This window comes from Rhinoraja longicauda, chromosome 3 (assembly GCF_053455715.1).
Source record: "Rhinoraja longicauda isolate Sanriku21f chromosome 3, sRhiLon1.1, whole genome shotgun sequence".
Lineage (NCBI taxonomy): Eukaryota > Metazoa > Chordata > Chondrichthyes > Rajiformes > Arhynchobatidae > Rhinoraja > Rhinoraja longicauda.
Window position 1 is genome coordinate 18956581 of NC_135955.1, and position 26647 is coordinate 18983227.

The 26647-nt window shown below is 42.1% G+C and overlaps 1 protein-coding gene across 1 annotated transcript in view; it reads right to left on the reverse strand.

Annotated features, from left to right (window-relative positions):
• Nucleotides 1–23190, reverse strand: part of LOC144589909 (zinc finger protein basonuclin-2-like) — a 377934-nt gene extending 354744 nt beyond the window's left edge. Inside the window, exon 1 of the mRNA XM_078394881.1 lies at nt 22854–23190. Coding sequence (XP_078251007.1) covers nt 22854–22949 — 96 coding nt within the window. The 5' untranslated portion in view covers nt 22950–23190. The remainder of the gene's footprint in view (nt 1–22853) is intronic.
• Between the last annotated feature and the right edge of the window lie 3457 nt (nt 23191–26647).

The window sequence follows — 26647 nt, forward strand, 5'->3', positions numbered from 1 at the left end:
TGGTTCAGTCCATTGCTCTGAGAGTGGCAATACAGGTAAATAAGATGGTAAAGGTGGCATACACATACTTACCTTCACCTGTTAAGGCATTGAACGTAAAAGTTGGCACGTCGCTCATAAGTGAAAGAAGCAGAATTGGGCCAATCAGCCCATCGTCTACTCCGCCATTCAACTATGACTGATCTATCTGTCCCTCCTAACCCCATTCTCCTGCCTTCTCCCCATAATCCTTGACACCCGTACTAATCAAGAATCTATCTATTTCAGCCTTAAAAATATCCATTGACGGCCTCCACAGCAATGAATTCCACAGATTCACCATCCTATGATTAAAGGAATTCCTCCTTGTTTCCTTCCTAAAGGAACATCCTATAATTCTGAGGCTCTGACTCAGAACTAGACTCTCCCGCTGTGTAAAACTTTAGATAGACACAAAATTCTGGAGTAACTCAGTGGGACAGGAAACATCTCTGGATAAAAGGAATGGGTGACGTTTTGGGTCGAGACCATTCTTCAGACTCTTTAAAACTTTAAACGTAATACTTTAGTTTGGCCACACGTGGAGTATTGTGTGCAGTTCTGGTCACTGCATTACGGGCTTTGGTGAGGGTGCAGAAGAGGTTCACCAAGATGTTGCCTGGATTGGAGGGTATTAGCTACAAGGAGAATTTGGACGAATTTGGATCATTTTTCTGGAGCATTGGAAGCTGAGGGGCGACCTGATTGAAGTGTATAAAATTATGAGAGGCCTAGATAGGGTAGAGAGTCAGTGCCTTTTTCCCCAGGGTTAAAATGTCAAATGCTAAAGGAAGTAGGCTTAAGAGAGGGAGATAGTGTAAATGAGGCAAATTCATTTCACACAAAGAGTAGCAGGTGCATGAAATGCATTGCCGGGGTGGTGGAAAAAATAGATATGATAGCAAAGTTCAAGAGACATTTAAAGAGACACATAAACAGGCACGTAATAAAGGGATACAGAGCACATGCAAGCAGATGGATTAGCTTTAATTTGGCATCATGCTTGGTGTAGACATGGTAAGCCATAGGGCCTATTCCTCCATTGTATTTTTTGATGTTTCTCTTATTACGTGGGTTGTGAAAAGTAGAGTCGAGGCAGTGACTCCTGCAATACCCCACCAGTCACATCTTACTCACTTAGAAATGTTTATTCCCACTCTTTACTTTTGGTCTGATATTGCATCATACCAAATACATTGCATCACAACACTTGGACTGAACACCTCTACCTCATCAGAAGTTTGAGGAAATTCAGCATGTGGCCAAATACTTTATTGAATTTCCACAGGTGTATAGTGAAGAGCATACTGACTGGTTGCAACGTTGTACAGTACTTCTAATGCTCATACTAAAAGAGGCTGCAGAAAGTGATGGCCACTGCCCGGTCCATCATGACTACCGCCCTCCCTACCATCAGAAGGGATCTACTTTTTATGGAAGTAGCTGCTAATATCAAAGATCCACACCACCTTAGCCTCATTCTCTTATTGCTGCAATCAGGAAGATAGTACAAGATGGAACAGCACCCTCCAGATTCAAGACAAACTTCTCCCGTCAGCTACTGGGTTCTTGAACCACCCTGCACACCCCTAACTACAACTCTTCCTCAGCACTGAAGCACGACAGACTTTACACTACTATAGTTACTGTAAGTACTTTGGTATTTGCACCACCATGGTCTGGTTTACTTAGAATAGCAGTTAATTGATTGCATATTTATTTGTTGTGCTATGTTTAATGTTCCCTAAAGCTGCAGTGATACTTTTTTTAGGTTTACATCCAATGCATATCACAAATAAATGCTCTTGAATCTTCAATCTCTTGAATCTCAATAATTATCTAATTCTCAACGTGTTTTTTTTAACTAAAGGCACTTCCTTTCTCTCCCTGATCATTTTTAAATTTTTTCTACTCCAATGATCTCTATTAACTACATGCTTGGCAGAGAAAGGTTAGATCTTGGTTAGTTTTCCTGCTGCATTCCAACATCAACAACTGGAAGAACTATTAGAGGTCACAGAAACACTCGATTAGCAAGAGGGTACAAAGTAACACTGACAAGGATTTGGCGGCAAGACGCACCTTTTTGCTGTGGGTCATTATGGAACAGAGACAAGAAATGCCAAATAACAAAACCTGTTAGGTTAAGAGATGGGAACAGATGAGCTAACCCCATTTTTGTTCATGTCAAGTGCTCAATGTTGTTGTAACTGTAAGATTCTTTCCGCTATAACTTGTCTAGTTGGTTACTGAATGACCATCCTTATAATTTCATGCCAGCTTGTAAATTCAAACTCAGTAATAACGCGATTTATTCACAAAATGCTGGAGTAACTCAGCAGGTCAGGCAGCATCTCGGGAGAAAAGGAATGGGTGACGTTTCGGGTCGAGACCCTTCTTCAGACTCAGTAATAACGCGTGTGTGTGTGTGTGGGTATTATGATAGTGTATCGATGACAGAGTGGGCGTAGCTATGTGTTTGTGCATGTGTATGATACTGTGTGTGCGAGTGTGTGAGAAAGTCCACCGAGGCGGTAAGGCGGTTGTTCAAATCGTAAATCTATCCGAAACGATAAAATACTTTCAGTCAGAAGTACCCCTTCACGTGGCAAATGCGAATGGGGTAGGCCATGTCGCCTCTCGAGCCTGTTCTGTCACGGGATAAACCCGATTCGTTGCAAGGACTAAATGTTGTCAATTTGAGTGGGATTCACGCAGAAAAACACTGCCAGTACAACGCCGCAGCGCCAATTGGCATAAGACATTTTTAAGCAGCGTTCGTTTTTGTGGTTTTAGTGCATCGGCGAGCGAGGAATAGCTGTCTCACCGCCTCGCCCCCACATCCAGGCCCCTCTCTGCAAGATGCATTTGTGACGGTGCAAATTGATTCTTTCAGCCAGCCCTCCCACTCTCTGCCCTCGACTTGCTCCCCGGCTGAAGTATCCGAGCCTTCCCCGCCCAGCATTCAGTTCCCTCCCTGCCGGTGGAGTTCTGCCGCTTGCTCTTGGCAATCTCTTCGAGCTAACAGGAGGATGGGAGTCTTTTATTTATTTAATACTTGTGCTTCTAGCCCATACTATTTTAATGACATATTGCCTGGGACAGTGCGGAGAAGCAAGGAGGAGGAAAAGCTGGCGTAAGCAGCCAGCAACAGCCCAGTGTGTGTGGCCAGACAGCGGGAGGGGCAAAGCCGACAACACTGGAGCGGCAAGGCAGCTGGGTCGGCGTGCTAAATCAGCGCTTTAGCAAATCAATGCCACTTGAAGAGTACAATGCGAGCCCTCACTGTACGGACGCCAGGGACTGAAGAAATGCATTCTCAAGTATTTCACATTAAGAGGGAATAATGTGTTAATTTATAACTCTTCACCCTGCACACTTAGATTATCCATCTGTGTCAGCGGTTTGACTTTGTAAATTTATCAAAAACAGGGAGAGGGGGGAATGGCATCCTCCAGTCAAGAACCAGGGAATAGCACAAAAAAAAAAAAAGATGCAGCCCATTTTTGCCCCTTCAGCTTGGTTTCACGGGCTGTCGAGCCTTGGGGGGCAGCGCTCGCACTGCGGCGGGTTGTGCGAGGTCTCATCCTTCACGTGTGACAGGAGGGGGAGGGAGGTATGCAGCAGCCGAGGAAAAGTTCGAAAGTCTACAAATTCAGTTTCTCCTGCACTTCGTGTCCGCGCCCGCGCAAACACGCACACCGTCTCAAGCACAAACACTATCCCCCCTCACGCATCTTAACTCCAAATTATTCTTACGCATATTTCTGTGCTCGTACACTTAAACACACACAAATCGCACTCTTTCATTGGAACCTACAATTTACACGCTGGTCTCAGCCACCACTATACTGGGCTAACTACTGTCAAAAAGACAGTAATTAAACACTGATTAAGTTGCAAGGCATCACAAGCCCACGGGGGGTTGAGCACTTTTTGGAAAGCTTCATTGAGTGGATCAGCTGACCGAATCTAGGACCTGAAATGTTAATAGACTTGGTTAACTCTTCATGGATCAGATCTTGCGATCAACATGGGGGGGGAATTGAACAACTTTCGGATTGTTCAAAAAAAAGTTACTTGGAATTCGTCTTGAACTACAATACGATTCTAATGTTTAACATCGTGTTACAATTCTTCATACGTGGTCCGCAGTCCATCAACACCATTACGCGTGTAAAAGAAACATTATTTCTGTACGTGTCCTTGACAAGTATTTTAACTATCACCAGAGCTGATGGTAATGAACGAGCACGCTGCCGAAATTTCACAACATCCAGCGCTCGGTGCACGGGCAACAATAATTCTGGCCTCACCCTTTAGAATTATTAACCTGCCTTGCGCATGTGGGCCGCGGAATTCGGGGAAGGTGAAGGCCAAGGATCAATTGGGAGCTGTTTGTTCAGAAACCCGTGAGTTCACTCAACGAGACGGACGGGGACAACCTGGTAACACCAAGTTCTCCGCAAACTGAATACCAGTTGGAAATATACTGTCAACATTTATGCTCCCATCGACCCTCCTCCACTCCTTCCTTGTGCAAATCCATCAGAATAATTATCACTTTCTAACCTGTTCAGCCTTCCCGTTGTTTTATTCATTCTAAGGATATGGCCATGGGTTGCAAGATTTATTTTTCAGCACTTGTGTATTTCTAATCGTCCCTAAACGGAAAAAAATAGCAGCTTAGGGGCAACGATGCTATATGCAGTCATATATTGGACCGACTAATCAAGAATAGCGCATTTCACCCTCTAAAGGACATTAGTGAAGCAGATAGACACAAAATGCTGGAGTAACTCAGCGGGACAGACGTCATATGTGGATAGAAGGAATGGGTGACGTTTCCGGTCGAGGCCTTTCTTCAGCAGAAGTGGTTTTAGGACAATCCAGTAGTGGTTTCTATTGTTGAGACGTGTTTATAACAATAAATTCAGATGTATTTCACTCGTTTGAATGTCTCAATTGTTGAGATTATTCAAACTCATGTACGTGTCAGATCAGTGGCCAAGAAACCTGACCATTTTGCTCCGACACATAACATGTGCACTGTGCTATTCCACTCAACACACTACGCGAGCAAATTCCACATTCTCACCAACCTTTGGGTACGTTTTCTAATCTTCTAATCAAAACTAGTTGCATTCCCTTCAGCAAAATGGTTAATCGTTTTAAAGACTTTTTAAAATCATATTTTAAATATTTTTCCCCCAAGGGAAAAGAGAACCAGACTGTTCATCCTTAATATGTCCACCTTCACATTTCTAGTGTAATCTTTGCAAATTGTCTCTGCACCATTTCCATTGCTTCTACATTGACCAGAACTGTGCACAACCCTCCAAGCGTGGTCGAATGAAAACCGTAACAAGAGATTTTAATATAATCTCCCTACCTTACAATTCTATCCCTCTAGAAATAAACTTTTGTGTTCTGCCGGTTGAATAGGCTTGCTAACGTGCACTGCAAGTCTTAGTTATTAGTGTATTTGTTCTGCCAACTCCACCCAACTTCACAACTTCCTGTCAAAATATGCTACCTCATATTTATCTGGTTTGTACTTCAGTTGTTACTGATTTTCCTGGTCTAAGTTGATTAATGCCCTCCTGTAACTTGCCGACTTCCTCCGTATTGCCAATTTAGCAATATTCACAAATGTATAAATTGTGCTCTGGATTAAGAGTCTGGTTTGTTAATGTAATTGGGAAGAGCAATGGTCTCAACAACGACATTGTGGATCTGCACTACCCATCTGCTACCAGTAGGAATAGCCACCTTCTATTCCAACTCTGAAGGTCTGAAGAAGGGTCTTGATCCGAAACGTCATCCATTCCTTCAGATGCTGCCTGTTCCGCTGTGTTACTCCAGCATTTTGTGTCTACTTTTATTCCAACTCTCTGCTACCTTCTGACTCCATATTTTCTGGTCTTGGTTGTTTGTCTTTTGGGAGGGATTTAAACTCGTCTTTTTTTAAATTTACTTTGGGATTGCCCCGTCTTTCTGTTCCACGTCAAAAAGCCAAGAAAGGCTTCTCTAGCAAGACATTTCACGTTGAAATCCACACTGCCTAGTCGTTATTGGACTTTTCATTTCAATATGTTGATTTTTTTTACCCTTTAATAGTGTTCCGTTACTTTTTTCCTACCAGAGTGTAAAGACCACGTCCTATCCCCTCTTCTTAAATATACGTTTTACCTGAGCCATTTACTAATCTCTGCACCTTTTTCTCACCGATTAAGTAGCTACAAAAGTGCGTGGGTACAATTTGTCTGGAGCACGGGTTTTAACTCGGAGTTGGATTCGTTGATTAAATATATCCCCCGTTGTATTTTACCATTTTCTTTTATGTTCCCTGTTCATTTAATCCCATAGTTCCTCTTTCCCTTCCAAATGCGTTTTACATCTAATCCCTTCAAATTCTATTCTTCACCGCTGTTTAATGTTTGCCTCTTTCAGCACCCTCAATTGGTCCCTTGCCTTTATATATTCATGGAATCTCATACTTCATTTTTTCCCTTTCAGATGAATATATTTCTTGCACTCTAATCACTGTTTTAAATATTTCCTATTGCTGTTCTAGTTGTGGCCATTTTTTCTTCCCGAGTTCCATGTTCCGCATTCAAATCTGCCTTTCATCAATCTGTTAACCTCATTTTTATCATACATAATTTTAATCATACACGTGTCCTTCTCTGTTACCATCTTCAAAATCAACACCGCAGTTTCTCGCCACAGAAACAGGGCCCGCGAGAGGCCAAGCTGAAGGCGGGGTTGCGTAGAAGCCTCCTGCTGTTGCGTGTGGGGTTGGAGCGGAGCGGGGCGGAGCAGAGGCAGGTTGCGAGCGGGGCATTCTGCCACATTCCCGCTGGGTTTCACACTGCCATGGCCTCCCACCAACCATGGCACCCCATCCCTCCACCTTCGAACTGAGCAGACGGAAAGGGTACAACTAAAGAAATCCATCCGCGGCCATACTCTCCCAAAGCCAACCTAGCCCAGAGAGCAGTCCTGAGAATGGGAATAAAGACAATGCTGGCAATTCCCAGCGGGTCAGGCAGCGTCCGCAGAGGAGGAGCCAGAGCTCGCTTTTTCAGATCCATTATCTTTGTGTTTTATTGCAGAATTCCAGCCCTACCAGCAGGTTTGGATTCTTTCAAGGATGGGTTGTGCGTCAAGAGGAGCAAACGCCGGTGGCGCCTCTCTGATCAGGTTCCACTGAGCGTCGTCCCGAGCGGCGCCTTCACTGGCACTGAAGATAGGCACAAAATGCTAGAGTAACTCAGCGGGACAGGCAAAATAATAGGTGACGTTTCGGGTCGAGACCCTTCTTCAGATTGAGAGTCTGGCTGGACACTGACTGGTCGGTGGTGGACATGGGCCTACCTTGATACTTCGAATGAAACGGAGATGCTTGGTTTGACTTCTGGAAGCCCAGCCTGCTGCCGCCACTGCCCCCTGAAGAATTCAGCCTGGCCCCTTGCTGCGGCCGCGGCTCAAACAAATGACGCCCCCCCCCCCCCTTCTCCAAACTCCATCTCGTTGACTTGAAGATGGCAATAGATTTCTCGCGTGGTTTCAGCTTTTGTGCGCTCACCTCAGTGCTATTCTCCGTAAATACCCACATTCACCACTCGCAATTATCAACCCCCAGTTTATATTGCCGGTGAAGTGCCAACTCCCGATCAACTTTCCTGCTCTGGGATCAGCGGGGAGTATTTGGCCTTGATTTCTGAGCTGCGAGCGAGTCAACAACACACAGGAACTGCGCGTCCAGAATTTTCACGCGAATTGCCAATGGGTGCAAAGGGTCCGTATCAGCGCTCTTGCAACAACAAAAAAAAACAAAGCTCTGCACTTCAACCAAAGTCGGTTCCCAACCCTTCAGCCAAAGGGTGGACCACTAGACAGTACCGCGCACCGAGAGAATTACAAGGGGCGCTTGTGGGGCCAATTCACCACAATATTCCACATGTTGATGCATCGCTGCACCGTTCCGCAATGAATTCAATTGTTTTTATAGTGTGGATCCTATCCGAGTAAATGTCATTATATCATTATTGATAGATCAACAAACACCTTGCATCTGACAAGGGCAATTAATTAATAAAGGTTTTAAATTTGTAAGTTTTATCATTGAGATATTTTTAAATCAGTTTTACTTCAATCCCATTATTGAAAGGTTTATGCTTTTTTTTTTTCTTTCTGTGCACCCCACTAAATGGTGGAGGCGGAATTAAATTTCCGTGTCAATTTAACTATATTTTCTTTGTCAATGTATGTGGACGAGGTGGAAATAGAGAAATTGTATAGATACTTAAAAATAGTAAAACTGTAAAAATCGTTACAAGTGTAAAGTCATGGACATTTAACCATTAAGAATGAAACTACGAATGTGGGATAAACATTAACTGCCTTCCCACTACCCAGTAATGCGAAGACTGTCACGTCAATCCCGACGAGAATCTTGGGTTCGACTAATTCCATCAATAATAAGCAGAAAGGTTTTTCATTTTACACAGAAAACAACCATGTCCAGCATTGATTCTCAGTCCCGCCCACATCACACTATTCCTGGCTGTCCCGACTGAAGGTTTTCCCAAATGGGAATTAGCTATTCTTGTCAATCGCGGTGCCTGTAAAGTTAATCCTCTCCCGTGCCACCTAAAGGGTTAAAGCTCTGAGGTAGTTGTGACTTGTCAATGACACATAATACCCTGGGTCCTTCAAGCAATCAACTTTACTTGACATGTATTTGCTCATCACAGGATCCGCAGTTCTACTGGGAAAATGAAGAAAAACCTAAATTAACACTTGACATTCAATATGGTCAAGTCCTTAATTGGCTGGTCTTCCGGAGAAAGCAATTTTCTATTCCCCAAACTGTTCGTATGTCATGTGTAAAGTGGAGCTCTTGGCCGTCACTGCTGTCCCCAGCTCACTCTAATGAGTGCAGATGAATTAGTGCTACGTGACACGATTTTAGCAGTCTCTTCCCCCCCCCCCCACTGCTCCACCTCTGCAGTGACAAGCATTTGGCAGAGAAGGAAGAGGGGGGGTGGGGAGAGAGAGTGTGGCCACTTGCGTACACATGCGAGGGCACACTACACACATACAAAGATTGCAAAAACAGTTCTGCAAATAAAAACTGAATCGTTTTTTTCCCCCTTTGCTTGACGCTAATGTTGATGTCTTTTTTAAATGTTTATGTAGACTGACTTTTTGTTCCATCTTTTGAATTAAACAGTATCTTAACACAATCTCAGATAAGGGCATGTCACTATTGATTTCACCTATTACTCTCAGTATTGAGACTAATTCAGTGTTGATCATTAACAGGGGAAAGAAAAGCACACCAAGGTTTCATAAGGCAGGCAACGACCTGCTAAGAAGGTCACTGAAGGCTCTGAATCAGGTGGACGAAGTTGCCAGTGTAAGGAAACGGGCAAAGTGCAGAAACTTCTGAACCACTGATGTTATTTTTGTCAATTCATGGTTAAATCCCAACCTGCCGAGTTTGCAAAGAGAGAGTTCATAATGGTGATTGGAGCAGCAGACTTTTGTCTCAATGGCCTGTATTAAAAGAAAAGTTGAATTTAGGAAAACATCACGGAACATCCTCTTTAAACTGACGTTTTAAATGCAAACATAGCAGGGTTTTTTTCAGACTAATAGGACAATTTTTATTTATTGTACGCAATCCTTCAATCTGAAATATCTAAAATGATTTTTTTTTCAGAGCCACAGGGAAAGAGTAGGGGAGTGGAGTTAATTGGAGAGTCCTTCAGAAAGGCACTTCCATCATGGACAAGGCCTGCTCCTTTATGATATAAAAACAAAGCTAAGCAAACCAAAAGTTCAGTCAACCAGCTGGAATTTCAAGACAGATTGAAACCGACATGGATGGAGTGGAGTATTACACATCCAAGGGTTAAAAAAAAGTGGATTAAGTTGCATCATAGAATCTTCTTCCCATCTCCCACAAATACCACCTGTACATCTCTCCCAAAATATGGCTGGCTTCATTATGAACAAATCAGTTATTGGCTCATTTATTCTCAGCCACTACTTGATAAAGCAGCACTGGGAGGGGCAGAATACAAAGAGCCATGAATACTCTGATCAGTCCTTCTACCTGAGTGTATAAAATCATGAGGAATGATCGGTTGGACACTTGCCCAGAGTATGGGAATAGAGAACCAGAGGACAGAGGTTTAAGGTGAGTGGGGAAAGATTTAATAGGAATCTGAGGGGTAACATTTTCACACAAAGGGTGGTAGGTGTATGAAGCGAGCTTTCAGAGGAGGTAGCTGAGTCAGGGACTATCGCAACATTTAAGAAACATTTAGACAAGTACATGGATAGGACAGGTTTAGAGGGATTTGGGCCAAATGCAGGCAGGTGGGACTAGTGTAGACGGGACATGTTGGCTGGTGTGGGCAAGTTGGACCGAGCGGTCTGTTTCCACACCCTTTGACTCTATGCGAGTCAGTTCAGAGGTGAAGGAGCGATCCAGCATGGCTACCATCAGAGCTCATTGTCTGCGATCTCAAGAAGTTGCTATGTGGGCAACTGGACAATAACGATTTCAGGGTTTATGACACATCTTAATTGTTTATTAACTAAATAGGTACAATTTTAAAGTAGTTCAGGAAACAGATCTAGGGATTGTGTAAAGAAATCCTTGAGAGTAGTAGTACAGGTTGGGAAGGCTTTTGGAAAGTCACCTTTGAAGTAAAAATAAATTGTCATGAATTTGTTTAGTCCATGGATGGAATAGAATGTCTAAATATCAAATATCAAAATGTTGAAAAGATTCAGTATATTAGCATACAGATTTAGTATATTTACTAAAATAGCACCAGGGATGAAGGGTATCAGTTATTTGCAGAGGCTGGAGATGTCAGACTGGTCTTCGCCACAGCAAGAAAGGTTAAGGACGTTTGATTTGTGTTCAAAATTAAAGTATTAATAAAATAGAAACTGCACCTACTGCAGGAGGGTTAGCAACTAAGGGAATATATGCAAAATAATTGGTAAAGGAACATGAGAAAAGATAATATTAGAAAAAATAAATTCAACATTTAGTTGCATTTAGAAACATACTGGTTGAAATGGCAGTTACAAGGTGAATTTATTAAATTCGTGAAAAAAAAATTGCAGTACAATGGCAAAGACTAGCAGGTGATATTAAATGGATTGCTCTTTCAATGAGCTGGCTCAGCCACAATGGGATGAATGGCCTCTTCTAGAGCTGCGATATTCCCTGAAAACATTATTTGCAGTCTTGTTATCAAGTGAGCTGGGCTTTGAGCCTTGATGTTTGTCAGTACCTGGGATCAACCTAATGGGGATGGGTTGGAGTTCCATCTGTTCACCTAATTCTGAATCATGTAAAGCTCCTGTAACATCACCCTCAACGTCAGATACTGTAATCCCACAAAAGAGATACAGTAATGAAGGCAGATTTTACCAGCACATTTAGTCAAACCAAACTGACCAGTTTATCAGGTAGTGAGTAAAGATCAGGGGCCAGAAACCATAGGTTAAAAATTCTACCTCTGAAATTAATAGCTACTGAAACTGCATCTGTCACTGGAAAGATATTACTCCCTAAATCCCGGCTGGAATGTTTCTAAAAGCAGCAAGTCGCAGCTGTGTTCACATTAAACTTGAGGGAGGGGAGGTGCCAGATCACTTTAGATACAATCACACATGTCTTTTTGTGTGTGCCAATTTTACCAAGAAAACAAAGAATCAGTGGGACTTTGAGAAGGGAAAACAACATTATGTGGCTGAAGGTAAAAATGATTCCCCCCTTGATTTAGTTGTTAGAAGGATCTGGGAAGATCCGAAGATCGCAGCCAGCAGACAACAGTGGCATGCTGCACGCTGCAGAAAGCTTGTGGGCAATGTCAACTAATGAGGGAAGGAATGTCGGTAATGTCCCCTGATTAACTGCTGACAGGAGGGGTGGTGACATTCAGTGTCAAACTATTAAATCAGCCATGGCATTAACACCTCCTCTTGACGTCGCATCCCCAGAGGGCGTTGAAAGACACAAGAGCTTTTCAGCACCCTTCCTTGATAAGCCCTGGTGATGATGCCTCAACCTGTATCCACAGTTCTAATTCAGAGGGAGAAAAATACTGCATGTCTTTGCTCCAAGCCAGCCAAATTGAAAAGACAGGGCTGCAGCGCTTTCTTGTAAAGTGGCATGTTCGATTGTCACCCAGCACTAATAAGCCATAGCTATTAGCGCCATTGGTATATTCACAGCAGGCTGGGATAACTAATATAACTTTCATTGGTGGCTCAAGAGCTGAACAGGTCTTCAGCACATGTCTTTATCCCATTGGTGGTTTATGCCAAAAACACAATGTCATGGAGGAACAATCCCACGGTTTGAGCAAAGAGGTGTCCTGTACTTGTCACTTGATACTGGAGTCAGACACTTAACAAGGGGGATGCATAACTCTGAAATGTAGTTTCTTGAAACATTTTCCCTTTGATATTTTTGACCTTTATTATAACAATTCACACTAATGGTGCAACAGAAATTTTACGTTACAAAATGCAGACAGCTGCAGTTTTACTGAAGTTATAACATGGAATTGGAATATGTGGAGGGGGAAGAATTACTTTAACACCAATAATAAAAATGATTGTTTTCAAACAATTGATTTTTGTCCATGATCTGTACTCTGCCAGTTGTGGTCTTCTTGCTCTCTGCCAATATATGACATGAGCAAATGAACGAAGCAGCAAGATTTCAAGATTATCAGGTCACATTTTGTCCATGAAGCCTTCACAGCTCAATAATCAGGGATGGTTGGCACACAATTTTTTTTTTGAGCAGTGCCTATGGTTCTATGAACGTCCTCCCAGGTTATTAACAAATTTCAAATAACTCTTAACAGCAATGTTTTGGGTCATGCTGCATTTAGCCACAAAGTGCAAGACCATTCATGACGGCTGGGTTCTTAAATTATACAGATCATTGCTGATTCATACCTGGATGTGTATGAGCTCCTTTCCTCTCGTGAACACCTGCCACCAGGCAAGGCCAAATCCTCCCCCAGTTCTTAACTTTGCAGAATAATCTAAAGTGGATTGTATCATAGATAGTGAAGATGGTTATCAAACATTACAGCAGTATCTTGATCAGTTGGGTAAGTGGACTGCAGAATGGTTAATGGAGTGTAATGCAGATTATTGCAAGGTGTTGAAGTTAAACCAGGGTAGGACCTTCACAGTCCTGTAGAGCAGGGGGATCTCGGAGTTCTTATACGTGGTTCCTTGAAAGTGGTGTCACAGGTATATACGATGGTCAAGAAGGATTTCAGTACATTGGTCTTCATCAGTCAGGGTACCGATTATAGAGTAACTCAGTGGGTTAGGCAGTATCTCTGGAGAAAGAGGATGGGTAATATTTCAGGTTGGGACCCTTCTTTAGATGTTGGGATGTTATGTTACTGTTGGCCAAGATATTGATGAGACCGAATTTGGGGTATTCTGTTAAGATTTGGTCACTGCTATAGGAAATATTGTTAAGCTGGAAAGAGTGCAGAGAATATTTACAAGGATGTTGCCAGGACTTGATGGGCTGCACTACAGGGAGGCTACGACTATATTCCTAGAGGAAGGATGGATGAGAGGTAACCTTCGAGGTGTACAAGATCAAGAGCGAAATTGATAGGGTGAATGAACAGTCTTTTATCCAGAGTAGGAGAATAAAGTACCAGAAAGATAGGTTTAAGGTGAGTGGGGAAAGATTTATTAGGAACCCGAGGGGCAACTCTTTCACACAGAGGGTAGTGGGTTGGAGGCTTGGAGGGATATGGGCCAATCACAGGCAGGTATGACTGGTGTAGATGGGCCCCCCATTACCAAGAATGGACACAGTGGGGGGGGGGGGGCTGTTGCCAGGTGCAGCTGCAAGCTGTACATAGGACTGTTCAGTGAACTTTTGCAACTTTGTCCGCACCAAAACGTGGCAACACTTGTGTACTGCGTAGGTGAGGTCTGCCATATGATTTTACTGGGTTGTATTCAACACAAAGCATTTCACTGCACCTAGGTACATATGGCAATAAAATATAATTGAATCATCGAATCTTGGTCAACATGGGCAAGTTGGGCTGAAGGGCCTGTTTACGTGTTGTATGATTTTTGCCAGGTAGATCCTATCAACATTAAAAATGTTTTTCTTTCAGCAGACTGGGTTGCATTGACAAAGCCTGCACTCCCTTGTGTTGGAAGATTGAAAAGGTTGTTTGCAATGATGAAAAACATAATCCATTACAAGGGGACAGAGTTTTACACTGAGACACGAAACTCTTCCTGATACAGATGGGGTGGCGAAAACTGCATTGTTTAGATGAAATAGGGGCGATTCAAAAGAAATTTCAAAACTGGAATACTTCTGTAGGAAAAAACAGCAGGTGCTGGTTTAAATCGAAGGTAGACACAAAATGCTGGAATAACTCAGCGGATCAGGCAGCATCTCGGGAGAGAAGGAATGGTGATGACTCGGGTCGAGACCCTTCTTCAGTCTGAAGACGGGTCTTGACCCGAAACGTCACCCATTCCTTTTCTCCCGAGATGCTGCCTGCCCCACTGAGTTACTCCAGCATTTTGTGTCTACCTGGAATACCCCTGGTTGCCTTGATCAGCCGTGATAGCTGGGTGGAATCCAGCCAGGGCAGAAGAGTTGATGGTAAATCCCAGGTTTTCAAATGTTCCATATGGAAAGGTCAGAGTATATTGGCAGAAGGTTAGAGGAACTGGGAGCCACTATTTTACCTCAATACTGGACATCAGAAACTAAATTGAAAAATGAAGAAAATTTATGAGAGAATGAGATTAAGATGATCCATTTTATATTGTTCCACAGAGAAATTATTCCAGTTGGTATATTTGGGCAGTTCATTAATGCCAAGAACACACATTTTCATTAATCGCAACATTTATTTCTGCCAATGCATGAATGTACAGAACTGGAGAAGTGCAGAGATGATGGAGAATGGTGGGACTGGGGGACCTGGTGAAGCCAGGGTCAGGTGAGAATACTGATGTATTCAAGGACAAGGATACAAACCTTAAACTGAGATGAGATGGATGGTCAGAGTAAGCCAACATGGATCTGCAAGTGCAGAGATGATGGGTAGTTGCAGAGGACTAACGGGATGTAGTGTGATCGGGGAACTGGTACTTGGGCAGCAGAACTTTGGGCAAGCTGAATGTTATAGATTTAGCCAGGAGAGGAATGAGCTGGGGCTGCTACCCGTACATCGTTTCCTCACAGACCCATTAGCCCAGCACCCGAATTTGTTTACTGGACCTTAGCTCAAGTAACTAATGGAAGTATCTGGCTTTAACTCAAGTTGATTGGTGGCCAATGTGGTCAGCAGCATTTAAAATAAAATACTCAATGAAATTTAAAATGTTTTTCTTTGTTAAAAAGGCAATGCAATTAAAATGTCTGCCATGATTCAGTTGGTTGCTCTGGGTTATAAAGGTATGAGCTCAGGGTCCACAACAAGACTGTGTGCCAAATCCAGCTGAGGAAGCACTGCACTATCAAAGCTGCCTTCTTTACAACGAGATATCTGACATGTCAGATGATTTGCCTTATCGAATGGATATCAATGATTCCTGGCATCATTAATGGAAGAGCAGGGCAGTTTGCCCTGGTATTCTGATCACTATTTAACTTTCATTCAATTTTTAAAAAAACCAATTACATTATTAGTTGTGTGATCTTGCTGTATGCAATTCCTTGTATTACAACTGTGACCATATTTGCACCTTAAATGTATTGTAGTTTAGAACATCCTGATCTCATTTTTTTTTTAAACTGGCAATGCTAGTAAATTAGCTGGAAAGGGAAAAGCTGAAGAGGTTAAAACAGAAGTTTCAGTTGGATGGATTAGGCAGTAGGCAAGTTATCAGTGTGTGAAGCATGAAAACTCAACCCACCGCTCTCCTGATGAAGCACATGAAAAATAAAGCAAGGCCACATCTTAAGAGTGACCCTCATTGCTGCACCATAATGGTTGAAAACTCACAATTTCACTTAATCTACAAACCAGTGTGCTCATGCACTTTTGGAAAATAATGAAAGCAAGGTTGGTGCATGCAGATGAAGGGAGCTTGCGGGACAGTAAGGAAAACTCAGCTGCTGGGAAAGGCCAAGGACATTTCCGCAACTTTTACTGCAGAGTATCCCTGTCCCAGCACTCCTCCTTTACATTTGCTGCCACTGCCATTTAATTGTACAGAGCCCTGTGTTTGAACCCCATTGAACTGAAAGCACAGAGTGGCATTTGATAACCAGAGGTCTTAGGGAAAAACAGAGTAAATATATTAAAATGGAATTCCACCTTTACATTGTACGCATGTACTTCTTGGGCAATATGTTAAACTGCTAAACAGGCACAGGGCTGGAGGACCTTTGTCTCTCCTAATAAAATAGATTGTGACTGTTTGTACTTTTAAGCTCTTGATTTCTACAAAAACATGTCTGGCTTCAAGGAAATACCTCTTTCCCATTGCAAAAGTGCTTCTGTACAGAATTTAGCAGCTGAACATTAAAAGGCAGGTATTGAACAAATGTAGAAACCCAAGGACATCTCAATAATAAACCCATTTCCTGTGGCTTAGATCATGATGTATTTCAGCTCCCAGAACAATTCAAATGTATCCAGAATGCACTATCTAGCTTAGTCTTCAAATGCTTTGAATTAAGGGGTGTTTCAATGATTCAACGTGCTCCTTTCCTTCTCTGTAGAGGTTCGCAATGAACTTCTGTTGAGGGTGTAATTGGGGAGCAGTGGCACAGAGTGGGTTTTAGTCATCTCATGTTATGATTAATAACCAGCCTCAGTCATACCTCCCGAGGTGAACAACCATCTCAGAGGGTCACACTTCTCTCTGGCAATTCAGAGGCTGGCGGTGGGGAGAGGGGTAATTCACACCCATCCTTTTATACCAGACAGTGCAAATGAACAAGATAAAATATCCAATAAAAAGGATGATTAATTTTAAAATAAATGCACAAAAAAGTGTCATTATAAACCCAGGATGCCTTTGAGAACAGAGTTAAAAGCAGCTTTCCCTTGGGTCAATTATCTGTTTGAAACAAAAAGAATTTCAATCAAAGACAGTAGAATTGTGGGGACAGTTGGGGTGTGCTGTGGGGAGATTGCCTCAATCACACACGGATAAGAAAAAGTCTAAGCAGACTTGACTAGTTTTCTTTGCTCCCTCATTAAGCCAAAAGGTCTAAAAGCAGATTATTTTCTGCTCCTTGTTTAGTTCCATCTCACCAGCCTGTTATCAGTGTACAATGTGTACAGCCTGCGTTTCCTTGAATTGGCCCACTGTGTCACAATGACCCGAGTGAATAAATCCTTATCACAAACAGTCCTAATAATCTCTGGCCTCGACAATGACACAACTAAACTGCACGGTTACCAGATGTCTTATTCAGCAACTCATTAGTCACCGAAGTTACTTCCTGGCTCTTTACTCCGGAGTGGGGGTCTGCAGCAATGTTCTGCTGCAAAGCTACTTCTGCAAGTGTTAATCAAGAGGGGCATGATAATGTGTCAACTCCTTCAAACATGCACAAACTACAGGCAGACCAGCTTGAAAAGGTTAATTGAAGAATAGTGACCAACATTAATCTCCTATTACCGCTCCATTCAAACTTAATAATAATGCTGTATTTCCATTAGTGTCCCTAAACTATTGAGTGGGAGTCAAAACATAATTTGTAGCTCTAATTCCAAAATAATCTGGATCATGGTACTGCACTGCTATTATGCCCAGAAATCTTGGAGAAAATGCTGTTTGATTGCTTGTAAAAACATACTGGCCCACAGGTCAATGTAGATCTTGAAATAAAGGCAAGGTGTAAAATAATTGTGAACTTCAGAATTGGAAATCCACCTTTGTAAGAACAAAAAGATCAATGACATTAAGACTGAATGCAAGACACTCCAGTGTGACTTTGCCAGAGTGGGGTTTTCAGGTTAACAAAATACATTGCCAGAATGATTTTCTGTTCATTTCTGATTCACTTTCTCCCCATGCAGCCACTTTCAGAAATAACCAAAATAAGCCTTTTTGGCACTTTTTGTTGATTTGTAAAAGCATATGTTTAATCATGATTCTACACTTTCTCATGTAAAAGCAAGTTTATTCCAGGCTGCTTTAAATCATCTTTTCTGCTCATCAACGAACAAGCATAGATGGTCAGAGCTGACTGGTATGTCAGTCCTTCCTTTAAATGTCGCTCATTTCAGGAGTTTCGAGATCCTTTGGCTATCAAGTCCACTTGGCAAACCTCGTGTTCAGCATTTAGATTCTCCAGTATTGCAGAGTTGCCTCTCTCTAACTCTTATGTCTTTGGAAGTTAATTGATTTTAAGTTATTTTGACAAATTCAGAAATCTGTGCTTTATATATGTACAAAACAATCAAAAGCGTGTTACTTTTAAGCTTGGTTAATCGGGGGAAAGCACAGCAACGCGTAGATTAAAACCAGACTACCTTTCTGATGAGAAAAACACCACAAAAGAATGGCAGAGTGCAATCGCAGCAGAAGTCTATCAGCAGCAGGAGCAGGAGAGAGCGAGCTTGAGAGACTCTGGTCAGTCTCGACCTGTCACAGATCAAAAAGCTTCCCAATGCTTGCCTTCCCAAAGCTCTGCCACTGCAGCTGTTCTTTAAGGGGTTATCAGGGTCCCGAGGCAGACCTTGCTCTTTGAAAAATTCCGACACTTTTACAAGTAAAGAAATAATAAAAAAGGATTAGAGCCGGGTCTTCTGGTACCTTATCCATGGAAAAGGGGAAATAAATCCAGCAATGTCAAATCAAATGTAAATCTGCTGAGGAATGTGGGCCTATCACTTGCAAAGCCTGGGTCATGTACATGTACATTCTCCTGTTGCCCAGGTACCTGCTGCTTTGTGCCACCACAGGTGGTTCTCCATCCCAAACCACTAATAGCACAAGGTTGACATAATTTCACCTATACCGTGCACTTATAAAATCTTGACTATTTAAAAGCTAACTGTGTAAAACAAACATGCATACCTTTACGATATACTTGCAGATGAACACATTCAATCTAGCATTTAATAACTGATCAATGCAGATCATACTACGCTGATTATCAAGTCAAGACTTGTAATTGAAAGGGTGATTTTATTTAGCTTTCCTTCCTTTTAATTATATTTAATTTCCACGTTTAAAAAGAAAATCAAGGGTTACCTTGCACGTTTCATAGAACCAAAAACTCAATCATATACAGATCGTTTTGTAATCAGAAGTTAAAAAAAACATTCCCTTGCCACAAAGACTCCCATAGGCCTGTTTCACACACACCCTTAGAATAATTCTAATTTTTCAGTTATGTTGCAACTGAAAGAGTAAATTATTTTTCAGTCACTGACAATGGCGGACTGAAATGATCTGATCGCCTTCTGTAATTTTTGCAGCAGCCTTACACTATTTCATACAAAAAAAAACAATTGCTCCCAATAATATATCTGCATCCTTCCTTCACCTCTCTGGAAGCAACTTACCTGGAATAAAACATACTTGCGGAATTATCCATTATCAGGCATATCTTAATTTCAACTACCTCGTTATATTTAGTGTGAATTTATTGTGCCTTTAAGCATTGCCGTGTTGAAGTTTACAGAAAATATGGGATCTCCAAGCAAAACAGTACTACACGTCATCACAATAATCTATCCCCTCTGCTTTTCTCCAACTTCATCCAGAATGTGTTTCAAATTTGAGTGTGAAAAGTTTTTTTTTTTAAAACAAAATCATTATTGTTCTGGGTTTTTAAATCATTAAGTGATTTGGATTTGACAGACAGTGATGCAAATTGTCACACAAAAAAAAGGTTCAAAACCATTTCCCTTGAAAGGCAAGCTGCCAACAATATGGTTTATTGCTCCTTTGTCCTGAAAACACTTGGGTTGGGAAAAGTTCTGCAAACCCACTTGTTTCTCTCATTTACTGGTGGGATATGCTCAATAGGTCAGCTCAGTTTCAGGGGTGCCAAAGGTCCCTGCTACTCAATAGCTTTTGCCCTGAAGAACAGATTCAATGCTTTTAGAAATAACAAAAAAAAACTTCTGTTATTCATTACCAGTCACTGATTGCATTAACCTTCCAAAGATTTTGTTTTGTTGGCAAGATCAAACTCCAAAAATACTACTCCCTCACTTCATTGTAACCTGAATCAAATCACAAACTAGTGACATTTAAGCAAATGCCTGCTGAATGAACACTACTGTGTAGTGTGGAGAAGGTCTACATTCACCCTGAACTCCAGATGTAAATATCAATGAAGTGTATATTTTGCTTGGGATCATTAGTCACGCCCGTTCCCTTCTTTAGATCATAAATTAGATAAATGTATTTTGGCAATAATCACCTGTGTGCATCTGTGATTGCCAGAAAACAAAACAAAAAATTGTGAATCTAATCATAAAATGTTACGTTAAAAAATCCTTGCATTTTTCCTGCAATGCAGCTTTATTCCTCTGTAAAATATTATGCAAGATCAAAAATGTTATTTGCCAAAACTGATTATTAATGACAACCACTATTTTATGTATTTATACATTAGGACAAGGAACATACTGAAGCATTTCATGACACTGGTACTAATTATCACCAGGGAACTCTGGAGTTTTTAACCTCTTAGCTCACTCTTGAGTCTGGTAATCACTACTTCCCTGTAACTGAAAATTCTGAGTCAGCTTTTGCCTGTGCTTCATTCAGTTCCAAAACTCACCCCAAAAATAAAATCAAACCTGAACATGAAATTGCAATTTTTCAGTAAGACACACTCTCTTTCACTGAATATCACCTCATTTAAAAAAGTAAATCTTCCCACATACAATGTAAATCACACAGTTTTCAATTGAATTTTTGACTGGCTCCTCAAAATGAAGTAAGCTATATATATATATATATATATATATATATATATATATATATATATAAATATGGTATATAGTGTTTTATTTGTCAATGGATAACATAGAGCATTCCATTAAAGTATTTGAAAATAATGCTACTCGATTATAGATTGCTCACTTCTTTATGGCACTGACAATGCTCACAGATCAAATGCGATATCCAAGAGAATCAGAGCCATAAACAGCTCTCATCTACCTGGCTCTCACACCATCACTCACACCAACACTCTGCAGAATGTTGTCACATCTGCTCCACTTGCATTCGCTCTGGGAGCTTCCGTTTCAATGTGAACTTTAACTAACTGGAAGGATAACGATGCAAGCCTCATAATGGGGATTAACACTACGGCACACAAAAGCAGTTTGTTCGAACCACCTACAGATGCCGATTCGAGTTCAGAGGAGTTACATTCTCTCAGTGCCTATTGTTTGAGTTTCCCACTCTTTAAAGGGAAGTGGTCCACCCAATCAATAAATACCCCTTCAAAATAAACCTAACATGAGGCAGAAAGAGAGAGGGTAGAGTCTCCCCTTGCTCAGTGGGAGAGACAGTGCTGGATGTAAACTCTTTCAGTAGGAACTGGGTTCCCTCTACAGGGTACAACAATATACGCCCATTTTTAAATTGATACATGCAAAACGTTAAGAAGCTGGCTTTAAATAGACATGCAGTAGAAACTAGTTAAAAATTAGTCTATCAATTTAATAGTGTCATTAATAGTATTTTCATTTGTAGTGGGCTGGACCCAGTTCTAGGCTGCAGCAAACGTCTTCGGCCCTGGGCTGCCTGTTCCGTTCCTAATGACCAAACTAGGCATGAATTCCACATGTCAGAATGCTGCAAAGTGAGGAGCGACCCTGTAGAAAGATTTGGTTTGAACTTCCCTGCCCTTGTTTGAGCTGTGTCCAAGGAGAAACTATTGCTTTCATTCAGCGGTGCCAAACAATTTTGCAAGAAGACGGGGAGCAGGCAAGGTACGTATCAGCGAGTGCTTGGTACAGAGACACCCACTTCTGTGATTAATTAGCAGTTATTACTGGCCTTGCAACAAGATTTCTGGTCTCCCGTCAGAAGGAGGATGCCAAGTTTCAGCTGCCTGTAAAGCGGCCCCTAGTGCAGGCACAGCTTCGGGGAAAGTGCCAAGATAGAGCTTGGAAAACAGAGGGGGAGCAAGAGGAGAAACAGACAAAGAGACACAGACTGACAGAAGATAGATATATATATATATATATATACACACATAGAGAGAGAGAGAGAGAGAGAGAGAGAGAGTGAGAGTGAGAGTGAGAGCGCAAGAGAGAGAGAGAGAGAGAGAGAGAGAGAAAGCTAACCATAAAGCAGTCTCTGCAAAAGATACTAATGATCCTACTGCTGAACTCTGTCAAGGATTCCAGCTCACACTCCGACCCTCACCACAGCACATAAACCTGCATTCTACCACATGAAGCCAATTAAAGTCGAAGGGGCCCCTCAACATACTATCAGTTTCAGCTGAAGCTCTATCACATGAACTCGCTGTTCTGTCCAGTAGAAGCACTCAAGCTACAACTGACTGCATGCAACTCTATGCAAGACTTGCTGCAAATCTCTCCCTGTGAAAGTTTTACAGCAGTCGCCTTCAGCACTTTGATTTCCTGCCTCCTTTTCCTCAAGCTTAGCAGAGGACAAGTGTGCTCACAGCAGCACAGGAGCTCAGTGACAACAAACAGAGCAAGTTTTATACCAGAGGAACACAATACAGCAAGATGAAGGATGCAAGGAAAGTAAGCTGGGAAGGAAGTCCAAAACCACTTTATGTGGGGGGAAAAAAATAAAAAAATCGAACTCACCTGTTGGGACATTCTGAATAGCAGGTTAGTCTCGGTGCTCGGCCATGTCCCCATGAAAGCAGGCTCTGTGGATGCTGCTCCTGTGCTGAACTGCATGGAGTAGTTTGGTACTTGAATCTCTTAAAGTGAAGTCACTTGCTCTGTGCCTCTATCTCTCTCTTTCCCTCTCTCTCTTCCCCTCTCTAACTCACATTCTCTTCTGCTGCTGCTGATGAAAGATATTGGTGGGGGTTTTGAGCCTCTTGCCTGTCAACACCAAGAAGTGCAGTTAAGAATCTGGCTGCAACTGTGTTTTCCTCGGGGGTCACTGCTCCTTTCGCACCTCCTGAAGATACCCCGATCATTTATGCATAGACTGTGACTCCCTAAGCACGCCCTGTACAGCTTAACAGCTGCCAGTCAGGTGTGCAGGCAACAGGGATGAGTCCTGACCATCAACTCACCCTCCCAGCGACTTGATGTCATTGGATAGCAGGGCAAAGAACTCAAAGCTCTTGCATTACTTGCAGACACAGAATGGCATCCTGGCACAGACCAACTGGGGACTGGAGACCAGGAGCTGGTGGGAAATTGCATTCAACAACACAGAGCTGGACAATTTAAAGATTTAGACAACCAGAAGGGGGGGAAATGTGGCATTTTCTGACAATCCTTAGCTTCTTTCAAAGCTGAGAATGATAAAGGAAACTCACCCTTTAGCACATTGGAAAGCACTATCATTAGTGTATCAATGAGAAATAATGAGCAAATGTACACAATACTGACACAAATGCACATTCCACCCACCCACCCTCTCTTGCTCCTTAAAAGCTTTCCTGCAAAACTTTCTCTCAGCAAGTACATTCAATTCACTGCCATTATATTACAAAAAGCACCAAGGCAGAAAATGCTAGACTTAAAAAAAAAAGAGAGACACATCAAAAATAAAGAATAAAAGAACCCTGAATCATTTCACCAGTGTCCCAGCTAACTAGGAGGAATCCTGTAGGTGGAATGTGCGCTGTGTTTGCACTGACCAATAATGTCACGCAGTAGCTTGCACTCTCCAGCCTGGTCCCGCTCTTGCTAACTCCCTTTCAACATTAGCTAGCCTCTTGATTCCTGAAGTGGCACTTCGGCTCTCCAGTCAAGCAACATCCTGCGTTTCTGACCTTCCCACTAATGGCAGTTATTTGTGAGCCTCTAAAGGACACTGCCAATAGCGTGTTCTCCCCGCGTCCCGCAGTACTCCCCGTCTCCTCCGCCTGCAGCGGCGGCACCTGCAGTAATAGACTCCTTTATTAAAACTGTTATTCTGCAAGACTCGGAATTCCCCCTGGACTGGGGCCATGTCAAAGCCGATATAATTAACTCGGAGGCTCAGCAACGGATCAATTACCAGACAAGCAAGTGATAGTGAAATCAATGAAAGATCATCAGCCACATTATCAGTGTTGCAACTCATTAGGGTAAAACGGAGCAATGCGTTGGGCTCAGACTGAACTAAGGTAGCTTTCCCAAACAAAGGGCTAATTTGGAGTCCTGCTGTGAACAATCTGTATTGGAATTAGCATTTTTTTTTAAAACTCTGCAGCCCCATAACTAAATGTGACAGAGTGAGCAAAGCAGTTTATTAAGATACCAACTCCAAGTGCTTTTAGTTCATAAACTTGCCCTTAGAAAAATCAATAGAGTCTGTACAGGGATTATTAGACTGACTAACTAATACATCCAGTTCCAGGCCTCCCATCCAAGAGTGTTCACCAAGGTCTCAGGGATGTTTTTGTGCCGGCTTTGCTTTCCTCCGCTGACTTCGCTCTTGTGGACATGGAAGGAGAAACCCAGACGGCTGATGATGACCCAGTCTACTTCCTTCCAGTGCAAAACTGCGATTTGTCAGACGAGAATGTGCAAGGATGTCAAAGTTTTGCATCATCCAAACTCTGATCTGTAAATACTTTCCTATTCACACGTTAGGGAAATTCGATTGACCGACCTTTGCTGAGTACCCAGAGACTGTTTCCCACTTCCTCATATTAGGGGAACAATTCTAATAAAAAAACATAGAGGTAAAACAATGCAACTTTTTATTGCACGGGATATAAGCAATAGAAAATTAAGCTATTTAATTTGTCAGAATAATTATTGCTATTAAAATTGTTTAAAAAAAAAAAATCCAATAGAAATCACAGCCCTTGCGAGAAAAGGCAGCGACTGGAAGTATTTACAAACACAACATGAAACTTATGAATGTATAGATTTTGGAATAACTTCCGTTGAAGTGGGACAACGTGGATCCAGGGGTAACAGTCACTGGCAAAGGGTTGTGCTCCCTTTGGAAACAAGACAAGGAAGTGCCGTACTATCGGGCCGATTCACCATGTGAGTCACACACACTCGCCAGCCTCTTCTCAGCTAAACTGGCCCGTGTCTCTGCGGATTCAACAACCTCAAATCCGTATTATTTCATCCACAATTGAACAATTGGAACGCGCAGATAAAATATATACTGTAAATATATTTTATCGAATTGTTTTGCTTTTTAACACTGATTCTTAATTAAAATCAAATTCTACGCAATTGATGGTTCTTTATCTCGCCCAGTGAAAGAAAAAAATAATCACTGGAAAAAAGCTCTCCTTTTGTTTTACGCACTTTTGTCCTACTGTGGACAATCATAAATCTTCGTTTCCAGGGGTATTCTCAATCCAATTTTAGACGTACTGTTTGTGAAGTTAACATACTAAATTAGTTTTTCCCAATTTAGGGAAACAAAATTAAAACGATATTTTTCCATACAGATAAATGATAAAACAGTCCACCCTTTACAGTATGTTCTCGACACCCCTAATTGTTTATCAATAGGAAAACCATGTTTTAGCATGTGATTTAACAAAATTCAATTACAGTAAAAAAAATGAGGGCTCAACATCTGAGATTATTCCGAGTTTTTCAATCACGGACTTGAACTTCTTACTTCAGACTTCCAGAGAGCTTTTTCCTCCGCATGGGAGATTTAAAAGTATAAAGGTAAAGATGTCACAATTAATAATTTTGGGATGGAGCCAAGCCATTTCAGCAACAAGGGGTTATTATCTCTTTTAGTATCTGGCATGCAGGGAAGTGGGTTAAAGATCAGCGGTTTCTTCATGTGACCCCGTGTGTTGTTCATGGCTCAGAGGGACATAACTGTCACTGTTGCTGCCCAATATAGCGTGGCCTCATCAACACATGACGATCAGAACACCCAAGGCATGTGGAGGAAAGCGTTCCTTTCTGCATTCACAACAAAGCATGTAACCCCTTTCCTGCCAGACCTCGTGTTCTGCCGTTCACCCTTAGGGAGCGTCGCTGCACCGACCGGCGAGCTGCATCTCAAGCTAGGGCGCAGTATTGTGGGGCCGACCAGTGCGGTCATCGCCACCCTCCCTACCCACGGTTAACCATTTCAGTCATTGCTCACCGGATCGCCAGCTGCTCTCTAATTTCTAACACCAAACATTTGCAACATTTCACCATTCACTTCAAACATTTTCAGAAAACTATTCTTTCATCAACGTCTCCTCCAACAAGCAACCCGGACAGGGTCTTGTTTGTGGCGCACGGCGCTGGCGAAAGCAAAATCCCAGCAAAGTGGCGATTTTAAAAGTGAGCCTGATTGCGCGGTGCCGAGGATGGTTACAGCACTGTCCGGGAACATGCACATTCATCTTTCACCTCACTCAATCTCACTGCAATCTCTCCACTGCAAGCAACGCAGACAACAGTGCTTCAGAATGCTCCGAGCTCACAAAAAGGCGCTAGTAAAATGCAAG